The 16,302-nt window shown below is 56.4% G+C and overlaps 1 protein-coding gene across 7 annotated transcripts in view; it reads right to left on the bottom strand.

The window, feature by feature from the left end:
• Positions 1–91: 91 nt before the first annotated feature.
• DOCK3 (dedicator of cytokinesis 3) overlaps positions 92–16,302 on the bottom strand; it is a 608,703-nt gene continuing 592,492 nt past the window's right edge. For 3 of the 7 annotated variants that reach the window (XM_045990866.1, XM_045990870.1, XM_045990864.1), the window contains 8 exons: positions 15,527–15,648; positions 14,168–14,306; positions 13,515–13,662; positions 9,690–9,808; positions 8,445–8,532; positions 4,593–4,715; positions 3,975–4,057; positions 92–3,208 (listed from right to left, as the gene is read on the bottom strand). In XM_045990866.1, coding sequence (XP_045846822.1) covers positions 2,699–3,208; positions 3,975–4,057; positions 4,593–4,715; positions 8,445–8,532; positions 9,690–9,808; positions 13,515–13,662; positions 14,168–14,306; positions 15,527–15,648 — 1,332 coding nt within the window. In that variant the 3' untranslated portion in view covers positions 92–2,698. The remainder of the gene's footprint in view (positions 3,209–3,974; positions 4,058–4,592; positions 4,716–8,444; positions 8,533–9,689; positions 9,809–13,514; positions 13,663–14,167; positions 14,307–15,526; positions 15,649–16,302) is intronic. The other 4 variants (XM_045990868.1, XM_045990865.1, XM_045990867.1 and 1 more) reach the window with 4 other exon arrangements.

Genomic DNA, 16,302 nt, shown 5'->3' with positions numbered 1-16,302 from the left:
TTCTATGGAGCTAAAGGGCTTGGAGCCCAGCGACGAGGATTGGAGAGGGGGCACTTGGGCTGCTCCCATCAGTGAATTCAGTGGGTCAGTATCAGGTATTCATCTTTAATTCACATCACAGCAGTCAAGGGAGTGGGGAAAGGGGAAAAAATCAAGTGGCAGATATTTACATCTAAAATTCACATTACTTGTTGGATTTAGAACATGCTACCACAATATATACAGTAAAATACCTCTTGGGACACTAGTACAAATTTTTTTTTTCTTTTAACTTTGCTTTCTGGTACAGGTAAGATCATTTTTAAATCACTTTTTTAAACATAAATACATAAAAGAAATGGTTAGAAGTCTTAAATAAGCACAGAATGCTGGAGGTTAAAAACACATTTATAGGGCTGAATACCAATTGGACATCACACTCTATACATTTTTTGCTCAAATTCCTGTACAAATACACAGCATTCAATTAAGTATTTACAAATAAGCTTGAAAGAATGAAAATCAGTGTTTCACAATCTTTTCGGAGGATTCTCATTTCTGGCCTCCCACTTCCCCTCAAACCTGGCGTTCTCCAACAAAAGGGATTTGGACTATGTCCTTTTCATCCAGTTGGGGAAAATGGAAAGGGAAAACAAACCTCCTCACCTTGCATGAAGACGCAAGGCCAAACCAACCCACACTCCCCGCCCTACCATCCTGTGCCACCAGGTGGAGAAGGTCTATGTTCTTATGCAATGACCGCCTTGTCCAGGGATTGACGTTCAGAAGTGCTCTAAACTCTAACGATGCCCTCCCACCAAAGTCTCACACTCAGAGGTAGCTCCTGACCCTCAAACACTTGTGAACACCAGATGCTCCAGGCCTGCCCTCTGAGGTTGGGGCTGCGATGACTGATCCACTCTGCCTGGAGCCATCCTTACAGTATCGGGAAGGACCCACACTGGTGAGAAGCACTCCACAGATACCCTGAGGGTAATGCGCCCCTCCCTCCATCTTTCCCAATAGGTTACTTGCTGGCATTCCTGTTCAGTAAGCTGGCGTTTGTGTACAAGAGAAGAACACCCTGACCGGCCTTGTCTGTTTGGAAAGAGGGACTGTAGGGAAGGGGTGGGGGTCTAGGGCCCAGGGCCTGGCCACGGAGTCAGGCCTGCAGAAGAGAACTACAGGAGAACACACCTGCTCAACAAGGAGAAGGCCGCCTTGTGACCACCAAAGTTGTGAACTCAGGCAAATGAAAGAAAAATACTGTAGACTTTTTTTTTCTTAAGTAACTTAGAAGCACCCTGGTAAGATACTATTCCCGTCCCACCCTATCCCCCCAAATAATGAACCAAGAGGAAAATCAGTGCCATGACCTGAAAGAGTTTCCTATAAAGACACCACTGCCCTCTGCCCAACAGACTGGGGAGGCTGGAGAAAGTAGCCTCATGCCCGCCCCGAACCCTGAGTGGTGGTCCCTGTGGGCCTGGAGTATGTTGGGGGTGGGGGAGGGAGGTGCAGCAGGACAAGGGGCAGGGGCTGAGACGACAACTGCTCTTGGCCACTTGGGAGAGGATAATTCAACCTGCTTGGCTCTCTGCTTCCAGAAGGGGGAGCTCCCTCCCACCCTCTTTACCCAGGAGCTTGCTGAACCTGACCACGAGTCCTCAGGGCTGGAAGCCTGGCTGAGCAGCCAGCCCCACTGCTCAGAGGTAGTGCTGAAAATCCCTGATTCAGGAGCTGGACGACAGGCATTCTGGCCACTTCTGAAAGCTCAGAGGATTTCCCGCCCCTGCCACACCCCAGCCTCACTCCCATGCCAGCTCTTCTCTCAACACTTGGCCTCCTGGACCCCGGGGAGGAAGGTGCCTAGGGCAGTCCCTCTGGCTCCATACCCCCATTCAAACCCCAGAGGGTGGGAGATAACCTTTGCAGATCCATTCGCCAGAGGGGCTCCTGCAGGGCATGAGGTGTGTTGAGAGTGGAAGTGAGCAAATTGTCAGAAATAAAAGCGATGGAGGGAAAAATCCAAGGTAGAGTGGAAGGTAGGGCTGGCCCACGGAAACCTGGCAGTGTGCCCTGGGCGTGCCTTAGGCCAGGTCACATGCCTGAACTGGCAGGTTGGCCCAAGCAGCCCCTCAGGTGCACACTCCCGGATGGAAGAGTGGGCGGGTGGGTAGGCTTTTGTGCAAAACAGCTTGTAGCTCCCTTGTCCACCTGTGACGTGTAGTCCACGTGGTCCTTGCAATCCCTGAATACAACCATGAGCTCTTCTGTCCATGCAGCAGCGGAAGAAGTCCCTAGTGCAATTTCCATTCTTCTGTGCCTCTCTGCCCTGGAGGGAGGGCCTGGGCTCCGACCCCTGGGCCCGGCAAAGCTGCAAAGCAATTCTGTCTGTGCAATATCTCCGTATAGCTCCACGTGGTCTGGAACTGCAGGAGGAAGAAAGCATCTACTGCACAAAGGAAAAAAAGGAAAACCCATAGAAATGGAAAGGTAGAAAATGAACTAAAAAGAGAAGCCACAACCCTTCATGCTGCTGTGGCCTCTGTACATGGCAACACACGAGTTCACGGCAGTAGAACGTAGACTCGGGGTGGCTCTCTCCTGAGTGCCGGGCCTCTCCGGCTCCCTGGGGTAGGGGGGACTTGCTTTTCAGACCTGGAATGGCCGGGCAAGCTGCTCACCGCGGGCGGCATCCCCGCCGCCTCCCTGCCCCTCACTGTTCCCCACGGCTGTGCTCCCAGGCCAGGCGGGCCTGCTCTTCCTTGGCACTCCCAGGGGGCAGCGAGGCCTTGCGGTGCAGGCCCCGGGGCCGGTCAGCATCTTCGCGAAGCAGCACGCCCTCCTCGTGCTCCAGGGCTGGCAGGCGGCTGTGGTAGGGCTTGGGTGGCAGCGCGGGTGGGTCCATGGGGTCCTGAGGGACGACGCACCCGGGGGCTGAGTGGCTTCGGCATGGCTGGGCCTTGATGGAGTCCAGGACGGCGGACTCGGAGAGGCTGTAGTGGACAGGGAGGTAGGGTGGCTCGAGATCTTCGTCGGCATTCCAGGCCTGGCTCGGCATGGAGTCCATGGTGTCGGTCCGAGGCGGGGCCTCCGAGGAGTGCCCAAAGTTACTCTCGCTCAGGGAGGACACGCCGCTGCTGGCGCTGCCCGACAGGGTAGAGTTGCTGCCATCCAGACCCGACTGGGGGCTCGTGGGGGAGGCCGGGATAGGGTGGAGAGGAGACTGCAAAGCAAAGGATGGGCACGTTAGAACTTCTCCTGCAGACGGGCTGGCGGCTTGCTGCGTGGAGAAAGGGCCAGGTGCTCGCACTCATTGGCTGCCCACTGGTCTCTTCGGCAGCTACCTCCCAGCAAGCCAGGGGAGCCCCAGAATCAGCAGCATCTCTGTGGGCAGAAATGGCTCTGCCCTGAGCACTAGGCATTTGTACCCCGTGGCTCTGGGGTGCTGACAGAAAGGCTGGGTCAGCAGGCCAGGGGGCAGGGCAGAAAGAACCCCCAGGACCATGGGCCAGAATGGGCTCTGCTGCTAAAATCTGTGACTGAGTCCATCTTTTCCAATGTGCAGAAAACCAAGTGATTTTTCATGAGACTTTGCTGCCTCCTGCCTCTTGCTTTTGACTGGACTCTAGTTTAAAATATCCTACCATCTACCATGGGAGTTATTTCTTGCCTTCTTGAATTGTGATGTGCCGTTACCTGGTGACACCAGCAGGAGCCCCCCAGCCCCTCACTGCCCCTTGCCTGTGCACCCTGGGCACCGTGTGTTGCTGTCCCCCTGACCTCCCTGGCCCCCTCACACTGGTTCCAGGGCACATCAGTAATCTGCATTTCAAGCATGGCCCTGGGCACCCCTAGCTTCTGTCGGGCTGGGCGCTCCAGGAGGGAGCAGGGAGGGCTGTGGCTCATTTTGTAGAGCTGATTCCAGAGCAGACGAGAAGGTTCCGCTCACCACCCCCACCCCCGCTGGGGCTGCTGCCTCAGTACATTACCTTGCGCAGAGTCCGGGCAGGCAGGGCCGGGGGGGTGTCACCCAGGGGGTGGTGGAAGGCGTCGAAGTGTAGGGAGTAATGACCTGCAAAGGGAATAGAACCAGAGCCTCAGCTGAGACCCCTCCGGGGCTGTGTGGGCACATCTTGCTGGGCCAACTGGGCAGCCGTGGGAAGAGGCTCCTGGGGACCTCTCAGTGTTGAAGGCCACAGGAAAACCTCTCTTTTCACTGGAGTTCTCCAAAACAGGCTGCTGGAGTAAAAGACACCTATGCCACACAAAAAGTCAAGAAGGTCGAGTACATCGGAGCCCACAGGATGACAGGCCGCCGCCAACTGGCAGCCCTCCGGCAAGCTGGTGGGTAGCAGGCTTGGCACAGTTGGTTCCATTGTCTTCAGCCCCCCTGGCTGGGAAGACCTGACGGAGCTCACCTGCTGTACTTGGAAACCGCACAGACCCCAAAGCCCAGCAGGATCCTTTCCGTGGTGGGGATGGTTTTTCCTTGGCTGAGTCAGCCCAGAGAATGGCCCATCTTCTTAGTTTGGAGGGCTGCTGCCCTTGCCCCTGAGTAGAGTCTGAAACCAGGGACTATCTGGGGGACCCGATGGAGGTCTTCTTACCATGTAGTAGGCTTCGGGGAGGCATTGGGGGGGCCAGGATGTGCCCCATGTGGGCAGACAGGAAGGGCTGGGCCTCTTGGGCTCCACTATCCAGGCTCCAGCTGCTGGGGGCTGCTGGCACCTCTGAAGGGTGGAAACAGATGGCAGGAAGGGGGTTACTTCTTGAGCCATCCTTAGGGAGAAGCCCATTCTATGGCCTCTGGCTTCTCCAGGTGTGCGCTATGTACCAAGCACGTGTAGGAGTGACACGCCAGCCCCCAAAAAGCTGGCCAAGTGAGATGCTGTGGCCCACAGGAGAGGGACAGAAGCTGCTTACGAGGATGGCACAGAGGGAGTGGGCATCAGAATACTTAGGGGGAGGCAAGCTGAGAGGACAGCAAGGAATGAATGTCTGCAGCTTGTGGGACTTGCCAGGAAGAGGATAGAGAACAGAAGAAATGAGCAGAGCGGAGTGGAAGGGGCTGAGGAGACAGAATGTAGAAGAGGGCAGGCCACAGAGCTCCTCCCCAGAGCCATGTCAGGGCTCTCTGACTGCCCTGGCCCAGTGGGAAAACCAGGGAGCACTGAGGGCAGGAGGCAGACACTGCTTCCTCCTAGAGCTAGTGCCCGGCTCGGGGGCTGGGCAAGGGCTGGGTCCCAGAGGGCCTGTGGTAGCAAGCAAGCTCTGCCCACTGACTGGGTTTGGAAAGCACAAGAGGTTTTCAGGCAGGGACCGGTGTTCAGTGTGCCTGCTGGAGGAAAAAGTATACAGCCCAAGAGTTGTAGCTCAGGTCTGGCTGGACCAGTGGCTTCCCAAGAAGGGGGAGGACTGTGGAACCAATGGTGCTTTGAGGTCTTAGAGAAAGGTCCCGTTCCTGGCACCCACATGCCACAGACGCAAGGTAGAGTGGCCTTGGACAAAGGGAAACAGAGTGTCCACCTGTGCTAAGGAAGGCATTCAGTGCCAGAATACTTGCTCCCCTTCCCCCAGCCATGGCTGGGATGAGTGACTTTGCAGGAAGGAGATGAAATGAGGAATGGCTAGACCTCAGGCTCCGAGGAACCCTCTGCCAGAGCAGAGCAGCAGAGGACATGTGAATCCTGTTAGCCAGCTCCTCCTGGAGACCCGATACCAGGGACAAGAAATGTGCCTTTACTCCAGCGGAGCCGGGAAGCATAATCTCCCTTTTGGGCTGTCAGGGCAGGGCAGCAGCTCAGAACCTGCGCACCTGGCCACTGGCTTTGTACTCAGGCAATTGTAGCTAAACTGGGCCTCAGGAGTCTGGGGTCTGGGCTCTCCTTGCTCCAGGTACTGAACAGGGAAAGCTAGGGCCTGAGAGGCTCTGGAAGGGAAGAAGCTGGAATCCAGCCTTCAAGAAGGATGTGGTCAGGAGGGGCCCGGCCCCTCCTGAGATAAAGTGGTGATGTCCTTCCTCTTCCTCCCCACTGGTCTGGAACTGGAGTGGAGGCCTGCAGCAGAACACAAGGCAGAACTCCACTGTCTGAGCAGTCTCAGTTCTCAGGACTGCACAGTCCTGTGGGATGGTGGACGGCTGGTGGCAGGAGGGGCGAGGCAGTGACCGGGTGGACGGGCACTCAGCTGTTGCCTAAAAGGAGGAAAGAATTCTGAATCTGATGAACAGCACCAGGTGGATTCTACCTGAAGTCCTCCTCAGGGAGCCCAAGGCTCCTGAAGAACAGGACAGGCCCATTCTCCCACAGGCTCTCCGCCAGATGGGGCAGGAGCTTCTGGGTCCTCAGCACTGAAAAGAACCACCGAATCTTAGAAATTAGGAAGCCTGGAGGTGGGTCTGGGCAGCTTCCCCAAAAGGGTGCTGACAGCCCAAGCTCTCCGTGCACATCAAGGCCCTAGAAGAAATTCACCCAAGAGCCCAAAGTAACCTGCGGGCAGGGAGGCTCTGGGGAAGAAAGCCGGCGAGGCTGCAGGGCTTTAGGAAGCGCGCCTGCCTGAGCCCATCCATGCGACCTAGAAGCCATCCAGTTCACCCTGCAGCCTGGTGTCCGGGAGCTGCAAGGCACATGGATCTTTGCTGCATGGCCCAGGTGCACTGGGGCTAGTGGAAAATCGAAGCTGGAGTGACTCAGCCTAGGAGGAGGGGGCAGCTCCTGCGGTGGCCTGGCCATTCTTCTCTCTCTCTGTCCTGTTAACAGAGGTCCAGGGCTGGCCTGAGGTCCCCACTGCACAGCCGATAGCCCTGAGGGCAGTCTTGTCTGGGCTGAAAGTTGCTGGCAAAGAGAGATGACCACGAGTGAGAGAGGTGGAGTCCTTGTGGGACTCAGGATCCTGATGACAAGAGAACAGTGACAAGTGCATGCCGCTCCTGTCCTGGAGGATTCTGGCAGAGGCTACAGGAGTCATCGCTCTGGCCTGTGTGCTCCTACTAGGTGGATGTCTCAGTTGCCGCCTCGAAGCACTGGCGCTGTGGCATGGGCATGCCCACGAGGGGCTCAGCCCCTTTCCTTCCCACACCTGGGGGCAGGCATGCCCAGCTTCCTGCCGCAGCCTGGTCTGATGCCTGATTCTCTTCTGTGCCCAGCTGGCGTAGGGCCCAGCTCTGCCCCCTGGCACCCATATGAGTTCTGAGCCCGTTTGTGCTCTCGGCTAGCTGTCAGATGGCTCCACATCTCAGGGGAAGAAAAGGCACAGTGGATTTTGGCCCCAGAGGCCTCTGTAACAGGGGCAGGGCCCAAAGGGCTACATGTTTTGGGGACACGCTGCCTTGAGGCTGGGGAGGCATCTTCAGCTGGAAATCTCCATGGCCTTTGTGGTTGAGCTCCTGGTGCTGATGCCCACCAGCCACTGAGGCTGTGGACCTCATGTCTGGTCTCCTTAATGAAGACACAGAGGCCTGTCCTCTGTGGTGAGTGACAGAGGAACGATGACAGTGGGGGCAGCAGACAGCAGTTGGTGAGGAGGTGCAATGACAACATGATGACGGCTTTGGAGGGACAAGTTCTGATGGGACAGCAGGTTGTACTCCCAGGGACTGAGTGTGCCCTGAAGCCCAACAGAGGGAGGTGAGGGAGGGGACACTACAGGGAGGAGGGTCAGGATGGGGCCGGGGCTGGGGGGCAGGTGGGGTGCACAGTCCTCGGATAGGTATTGCTCTGTGTTAAACTGCACTCTGATCCCCATCTGCGGGCCTCTGGGCCAGGGCCTTGTGGGTCTGAGACTGCTGCTTGCAGCGGCTTGCTGTGGCCGAACACTGGGTCGAAGTCCACGAGCCAAGCAGCCTCTGTTCTAACTGCCTAGTCTCATGCCCACACTGATGGGCTCACAGTGGAGAAGATGGACTCACAGCAGCTGCTGGCCCAAGTGGCTGCAGGAGGACTGGACTCAGAGGACCCGGGGCTCCCCTGGAGAGAACTGTCTCTGGGGAAGTTCACTTTGCCACAGCTGGTTCTTCCCATTCTTCTAGGGACTTGTTCGGCTGTTTGCCTATTCTGAGCAACAAGGAGAGGTTCCTGAAGGCCCAAGTTGAGAGTGACCAAAGAGGCCGTAGGGCCTGCTGAATTCTGGGGCTGGTTGGGAGGAGTCCAGGGGAGTGACTGCCCACAGTCTGAACAGCCTAAGTGTCCATAATGGTGGGCTCAGGGCAGGCAGCAGCTGGGGCCTCTCAGAGGGTGGGCCCAGGGGAGGGAGAGCCACAAACTAACAGGATCCAAACGAAGCATCACTCCAGACATCGATTTAACAGTGAGCACAGGAGTTGGTCAGGACTTTGAACAGACAGACAGGCCTGGGTGTTGAAGTATGGTGCAGCCTCGGCCAGGTGGTACTTGGGGACAAGAGTCAGACGCTCAGGATGGGGACAGACATTGGGGGAGGCCACCTGGGAAGGGGAACAATACCTTTTTCAGCCACAGACAGATTGGGATCACTGCAGGGTTTGCAGGATCCGACCACTTGCTGGAACAGGGCCCGCTGGAAATTTGGCAGCTGAGGGAAGGAGAGAAATATCAAAGAGGGTGAAAACAACCAGTTATACCTTGGGGGGCAGCGCTGTGGGCCCAGGAGCCAGGACATTTGAAGAGAAGACAGGGAAATCAAAGCAGTGGTACCGCTCATGCTGGAGATGTGTTGGGAAGCTCAGGCCGGCCCCAGGAAGACTGGCCCTTGCTACCAGGCTCCGAGGGCTGCCATGTCAGCATTGGAGGCCATTCCCTACCATGTCTGGCTGGGCTCCAGACTGTCTCGGGTGTGGCCAAGAGAAAGGACACGGGCACTTGAGGTTATTATCTAACTGCATCCTTCTGTCCTGCCCTGGAGGCCCACAGGCAGAAAGGATGAGGGACCCCTTCACCCCTAAGCACTGGCAGACCTAGCCTTCCCGAGGCGCCCTAACAGGCCCAAGCCTGCACTGAGGGTAAGGGCAGCATTCAAGCCCAGAAAATCACGGACAGGACCCACTGATCTGATAGGCGGCTGCAGAGCAGGCCTGCTCCCTCCACTGGCACGGCCCCCGGAGGTACCGCCGAGAAACTGCTGACATTCTGGACTAGGTGACAGCTGCTTGAAGGTGACTCTCATGGACTCTGATAGAAGGGCAGGTGGACCGGGCAGGGCAAGGAGCTAATCCCTACAGTTTTTGGTTCAAGGCCCCCAGGGAGGGTGTCTGGAGAGCTGTGCAGACGGTGGGGAGCAGTCCCAGCAGGCAGTGAGGGGCGTCGGCTAGATGGAGGGATGGATGCAAGAGGCAGACTTGCCTGAGTGAGGGTGCCCTTCACACACACAGGGAGGAAAGTCATCCTCCAGACCTGTGTCCACCATGGCCTTCCCGGGACAGGAAAGAACCAGTTCTCTCTGCTAGACTCTTTTGGGCTGAGGAATCCAGGAGGCAGGCAAGAAGGACAGAGAGCTACACGAGCAATGGTGGCTCCAACCTGCCACCATTCTCCCCACAGCTGCACTCCGTCTGGGCTGCTGGTCCACAGAGCCACCATGATCCCTGTCCAGTGGCCCAGGAGCCTTTTGAGGGTCTCAAGGCAGAATGAAGGAGGCTGGGATGACAGCACAGAAAGCCTAGCAGATGCAATGAGAGAAGCCCAGGCCGACACACTTGCAGCAGAGGGCAGTCCGGAGTCTGGGTCTACTACCTGTCCGTTCTCCAGGATGGCTGCCGGATACATGGCACTGCTCGGGCGGTCCCGGTGCGTGGGCAGCAGCAACATCATTTCCCGGGCGTGGCGGTACTTATCTGGCAGAGAGGGAGAGCCTGTAACCAAGTGAGAACAATCACGCACAGATGACAAGCCACAGATGGAGGGCCCAGTGGGCAAGCATCCTGGGGGCCAGGGAACGCAGGTCAGCATCCCCTCACAGCTAGCGGAAGGAGGAGCTCAGCAAGCACAGGAGGAATGAAGCAGAGCCTGCTCCTGAGATGGTGGGGGAGGGGGTTGCCCCTGCTGTCCCGGGCCGTGGCAGGCACACTGCAGATGGCAGGGGCAACGCAGGCCCACTGATGGAACCCCCTTACCATGCTCAGAGGCAGATCATGAGGAGAACTGAGGACAGGAGCCAGGCTCCAGAGGGCCCCCTGCACCTGGGAGATGGGTGTGGCCCGGGTGTGGGCTCTCTAAGGGGGCCCAGGCATGGGCACAGGCTGGCTGGCAATGGAGCCATCACACAGAGACAGAGACACTCGGGTAACACAATGGCACAGCTCCCATGATGCCCGGTGTCTCCAAACACTTACCGCCCTGCTCTCAGTTGGCTCCCTAGCACTTTTGCCCAGAGGTTTCTCCTTCCCAGATTCTGATCCTCTAGAGCCTGGCCCCTGGCTTCCTGGCTATGCTACTGCAGCTCCAGAGCCAGAATGGCAGGGGCTCCAGGGCCCTGTGTTCAGGGGGCTCTCCAGGGATTCTCACTCTGACACTCCCCCTTCAGTGAACTCGGGGGTCATGGAGCTAGTCTGGGACTTGTGGGCCTTGAACCCAGGCTCCTGAGTTGACGTGGTTCATGCTCTTCTCTTGTGAGGCTTCTCTAGTGATCTCTGGCCCAAGGGGCTGTTACAGAGGCCAGATGGCACGAGACACGGTATGGCTGGGTCCCCATCCATGCAATCCATAGCTGCAGGCCCAGGAACCTGTCACCCATGGTCCATGAGGGGACCTTCCACAGAAACAGACAGAATAACTTGCTAGCTTTCCTTGGGAATGGATAACTTGGAAGACCCTCCACATGTGTCCCACACATCGTGCCAGATGCCAGCAAGTCCATGAGGAACTAGCCTCCTGGCAGACTATGGCTGGCTCCAGTGGTAGAAGGCTTTCTGTGGTATGCTCTCAGTGACACCGGTTGGCCCCTGGGCTCCATCTGGGAGGTGAATCTGCAGCTCCAGAGGCTCTGTCCCTGAAGCCCAGGGTCCCCGGGGCCTTCCTTAGAGCATGGGGTTCTCCCACCGTCAGGGACAACTGAGAAAGGTCTCTGTACTCAGCCTTCCTCCGGGCTCCTTGAGCTACCCCTCTTGTGCCCATTTTGACCCAGAAGATAAAGCTTACATGCTTTGCATAGGTCAATATAACAAAAATTTGTAGGGGCTGTTTAGAGACAAATGGAAAAGAGCTCCTAATTCCACCAATTTCTATAATGCCTTTCCAGCAAGGAACTGGATGCTCCCTGAGCCCCGGTAGCCACAGCTCTGGACAGGCTCCCCTCCACTGTGTGCACAGAGGAGACCTGGACCCTGACACCACGCAGTTAGAATTGACTCTAACATGCATCACACACCAGGCAGGCAGCTGGGACACAGCAGGCAGACTGCCGACCTCGTGCAGCTTGCAGCCTGGCTCACAAGGCCAAACTCAGCTCCACACACTTGAGGTCCTGCTATGGGTCCGGGTGCTAGGATGGGCGGACAGCAGCCTAAAGGCTCCAGGTGCTCCACTGAGGATCTGAACCCACAGGATGGAGGCCCCTCTGGTGCTATAACAAAGGGGTGCTCGGTGTTACTGCTGAGATTTTCTACTCTGCCATCCACTGCTCTCTCAACTGCCCTCAGCCCTGGGCAGCCAATCCCACGGGAGCAGAGACTGACGGCTACTTTTCATGAAAAATATTTAAGCACCACAAGGACTTCTGTGTCATAGGACTTTTGCACTACTTGTGTGGTAGCCGGGCTAAAACAAAGGGAGGCTAAGTCCCAGCACCACAGAGTTACTCAAGGAGGACCAATCAGAATGCCCGTTCCCTAGGCCCAATCAGTCTTTTCACCACTAGAGGGAGCTGCATACTCACAAGAGTTGAAAGAGTTGAAAGAGGGCAAGCGTCTAGAAAGGCCTTGCAGGCCTTTCTTCTGAAGGTTTCCAAATCAACAAGGACTCTAGCAGACAGTGTCACTGGGCCTGGTGCGGAAGGCCACTGGTGTCATGACCACTCCTGGGTTGGGGGGGAAATGCCTCCAATGCAAAGGGCCCTCCAGAACCCCTTCTTCATGAAAGCCTTCTCTTCACCCATAACCCCAGAAACAGAGTGGACTGCTCTCTTCCTCCTGTGCCCCTAGGGCATCGCCTACTGCATCTCGCACATTTATCTGAAAATATCAGTCTTCCTCTGCAATGCTGGGTCCAGGCCTTCTCTCCAACTTCTCTCACAGGCCTGCTGCTGGTAGGCTCCCTATGGGGCCCACAGTTTTCTCCAAATAGGCCTGCACACAACTTGCGTGGATGGTGTAGCCCGCCAGGGAATGACTCCCTGCTCTTTCTTCATTGCCTATGCCCTTGTCTGCACTTGGGCCCAGCTCCATTTAGCCTTTTTGTTTACTTTTGTACTTAATGTCTACTCCAGAAAGGGCAGGGGCTTCTGTCAGCCTTTCTCTCTGTGATACCCTGAAGTTTGGCTCTGGTGATAGCTTGACTCCAGAGATGGCAACCTGCAATGCCTTCCCTCCAAAAAAACACACATCTCTCCTCACACCGTGAGGTGAAGTCTCATTCCCCACTCCGGTATCTAGGTTGGCCTTAGGGACTTGACCAGACAACGGAATGGGCCGAAAGGGACATTATGGGATTTCCAAGCCTGGGTGATAAGAAGCCCAGGTCGCAGGGAAAGGCCCTACACAGGGACTCAGGTCGATAGACCCAGCTGAGCTCCCAGGTGACAGTTGCTACCAGCTGTATGAGTGAGCCGGCCTAGTTGAACCTTTAGATGCCTCCAGCCCCAGGGAACTCAGACTATGGGCTCACGACAGCAACAGCCAGCGCCAGGCCAGGCTGGAGAGCTCAGACCACTCCCTCTGTCACCGTCCCGCACAGCCACCCCGGGAAGCACCAGGTCCAAGTTCCCACAGCCAACTGCCCTTCTACCACAAACCCTTCTGTCTAAAAGGACAGAGGACCAGATGTCACTGTGAGAACTAGGATAAGACTGTGAAAAAGATGCAGGCTCTCAGAGAACGAGACTTTAGCAGACCGGTAAGCAATCAGGCAATACTGGCGAAGTACATGGATTTCACAGAGCCATCTCTCCTGATTAAGCCTTTCTCAACGGAACAAGGTCTTGTTGGTTGTTGTTACTTTTTAGAATAACATTTTCCAGGGTTAAGTTCAGCCTTCAAATTGAATTTTCACACTGTGCAGTCATGCTCAATTCCTCAAGACAAGACTCGCTGGTACCTTAACTTTTTTATTCTTGTAAATATTTCAGCGGAAAAGAACTGAGCTTTCTCACGGACTGTGCGTCCTTTTACTGAGGTGGAGATGCAACAGCCGGCCACCTCTGTGGCATCCACTGCTCGGAGCAGGGTCTGAAGCCAGCCAGGGAGAGCCAGGGCTAAGAACCCTTGAGTCCTTAGTGCTGAAAGGGGAACATTCTCTAAGTCACAGGGCCACTTTCAAAGACAGAGCCACAGATGAGAGGAGGACTAGTGGGGCTCACGAGGCCCTGTCCTCTCCCTTCTACAAGCAGCGCCCTGCCCTCCTTACCTCGGGCACTGGAAGGGGCAGAGGTAATCATCTGGGATGGTGCTGAGTGAGTGGAACTCAGGCTGGAGGAAGAAGGGCTTGCCTGGGACGAGGACAGAACAGAGACGTTGGTGACTGAGCCCTGGTACCTGGGGTTGGGATACGCGAGCTGCAATGGGAGAAAAATCAGCAGGATAGAGGTCTGAATGGCCGGGATTGTGGGACTGGCCCAGAGTTGGCTTCTTCATGCCATGAGGTACCCAGACCCAGTGTTGGATGTGGTAGCCTGGGTCCTGATGGAGGCCAGGCTGGTGGCTGGCACTAAGGGTCACCCATGCCACCCGTGGAGCAGGACTATTGGGTCGACTCTAGTGATGATGCCCATAGAGGATGCAGGACTTAACCATCAGGAATGCCAGGGAAGAGGGCAATTTGGAGGAGGGTCTGTCCCACGGAATCTCGAAGAGCAACCAGGAATGAAGCTAGATTTCCTTCTTGGGAAATAAAGCCTGGGAACTGTGACGCAGGATGGTGTGAGGGGAAGGCAGTTTTACAGGCTTGGGGTGTTCTGAATTCAGAAACCGGGAACTGATGCCAGCCCTCAGACCAGACCAGCCAGCAGAGAGGCGAGTCCTCACGGTGCCCTGGCCATTCTCCTCGGGCAGCTCTGGTACCTGCATATGGTGGTATAGGTCCTCGGGAGCCTCGCCCACGGAGCTGTCCCCCAGCATCACCACATTTCCCGCTTCGCTAGATGCGTGTGAGGAGAGAGAGGATGATGAATGGCGGCCTGTGCCCATCAAGTTCATGGGGCTGTGAACAAGAGTGGGAAATAGGGACGAGTCAGGCTGGGAGCTGAGAAAGCTTGCTAGGTAGAAGAGGATGGTATAAAGGGCTGATGCCAAGCCTCAGCCAAGACTGGCTTGGAGGGCTTCATAGCTAATGCTTATATCCATCGGAGGCCTGGGACAGCTGGGAACCCTCACCTGCAGCTCAGGCTTCCCCTGGTTTGTGAAGGCCAGAGGTAGACTGGCAAAGTCTCTACTGGGAGTTCGGTGCTTTATGGCCACTCAGTCTGATGAGGTCAGCAGTTTCTCAGTTAGGATGACTGAAAATGATATGCTGAATCTGGTCAAAGACTCCAGGTCCCCTTGCCATGTGGGGTTGGTCTGAGCCAGCAGCCACCCCCTGCTGGGATCGGCTCTTAGCCCAGGGGTGTCTTCCCATTAGGGGCAAGTTACCAAAATAGCTGACTGGCAACCTCTGTTGGCTTCCCTCCACATCTGGGGTCACAAGTTCGCCAACACTCTCTCAATAGTAGCCCTCATTCACTCCTTCCTTCTCCTTTGTGGAGGTGCGGTGTGCGCTGACTTACTGCTTCCATCGGAAGACAAACACCGGGGAGAGGCTCCTCTCCCTCCCTCCTCCTCTGACTGGGCCTTCCTGCCCTGGAGGCTTGGTGCATCTCCCCCTGAGCTCGCATAGACCAGCCATGACCCGGTATGCTTCCATCTCACCATGTGGTTCTCTTCCTTAAGCCAACTGGGGATCCTCATTTCCCTTGGGATGGGGACAGAAGACCTCAAGGAAGGAGGCCCCTCCAGAGCTGGCACTGGCCCCCTTCTGTGCCCCAAAACCCTGCACTCCAGCCACAAGGCTCTGCTGGTGGGGCTGATCAGGTCGGCCTGGCCGCCTCCTGGGGTGCCTGCACATGGCGGTCCCTTTGCCAGATCCTGTTCCATCACCCTGCTCACCCCAGCTTGTTTCTGCCTCACAGACTTCTACTTATCGTTTAAGACTTACCCCAAATGTCCCCTCCTCCGTGTTCTCACGGTACCATGCACACTCCTCTGTCACCCAGGATGACTGGCTGTGAGCATGGGTCCTGTGGGGGGAGTGTGTGCTGGCCGTGTGCGTGTGTGAGAGGGCACGGGAGTGAGTACACACTCCTACTATCTCAGACTTCCTTGCTCTGACCTTTGCAGTCCAGATTGACCTCTGTGGAGGGGACCCTCCCCACCCTAAGGCCATACCTGTGGCGGTGGGTCATCTTGATGCTCTCAGGGCTCATGGGACTATGAGACGCTAGGACGTTTCCCCGCGGGGTGCTGGTGCCTGAACATGCCGGACTGAGCTTGTCCAAACCCGGAAACTCCTGTTGAGACATGAAGGCCCCTTCATCAGAGGAAAGAAAGCGTCATTAAGGGCTGGGAGGGAAGAGCGGGCTGGTGGTAAAAATGTCAGAGAGAAAGAACCTGATACTGCTGGCTGAGTCTGCACTGCTGACATTGTGGGCAACGTCCCCTTCACGACCAAAACCCCCCCCAGCTGCACCGGAGTCTAGACCAGAGGCTGAGGGGCCCACGGATGACCCCACGAAGACAGCACATCTGGGAGAGCCCGATGCTCTGAGTTCACGGGAGTGTGTTACTGGCATTCTCAGGGCAGAAGAGGAATAAGAGCGGGGGAGCCGGAGAGGAAGAGCTGACCATCAGCTGTCAGTCAGTGAGCCCCTCTTCCGTAAGCTGGGTTTCTTGGATTGCTACATGGTCCAGCTCTTAGTGATGTGGGTTAAGTTCCCTGTGACGTGGTCTGTGTGGAGAGATCGGAACAGCAGGTTTTCTACCCCCCTTCTTCCAAAACACGTGGAAATGAAAAAGAAGGGTAAACTGCAGAGGACCCCTTCGTGTGTGCTCTGGAGACACTGATGTATGCGGGTGAGTATTTTCTGCTTTTTGCTGCAGTGGCCCAACAGCCTTGCATGGCGGAGGACATTCCTTGCCCCATTGGCCAGGTTCTAGCCTATCTG

Source organism: Meles meles, chromosome 20 (genome assembly GCF_922984935.1).
Source record: "Meles meles chromosome 20, mMelMel3.1 paternal haplotype, whole genome shotgun sequence".
Lineage (NCBI taxonomy): Eukaryota > Metazoa > Chordata > Mammalia > Carnivora > Mustelidae > Meles > Meles meles.
The sequence above is the reverse complement of the archived record's forward strand: the minus strand, read 5'-3'. Positions and strand labels throughout refer to the sequence as shown.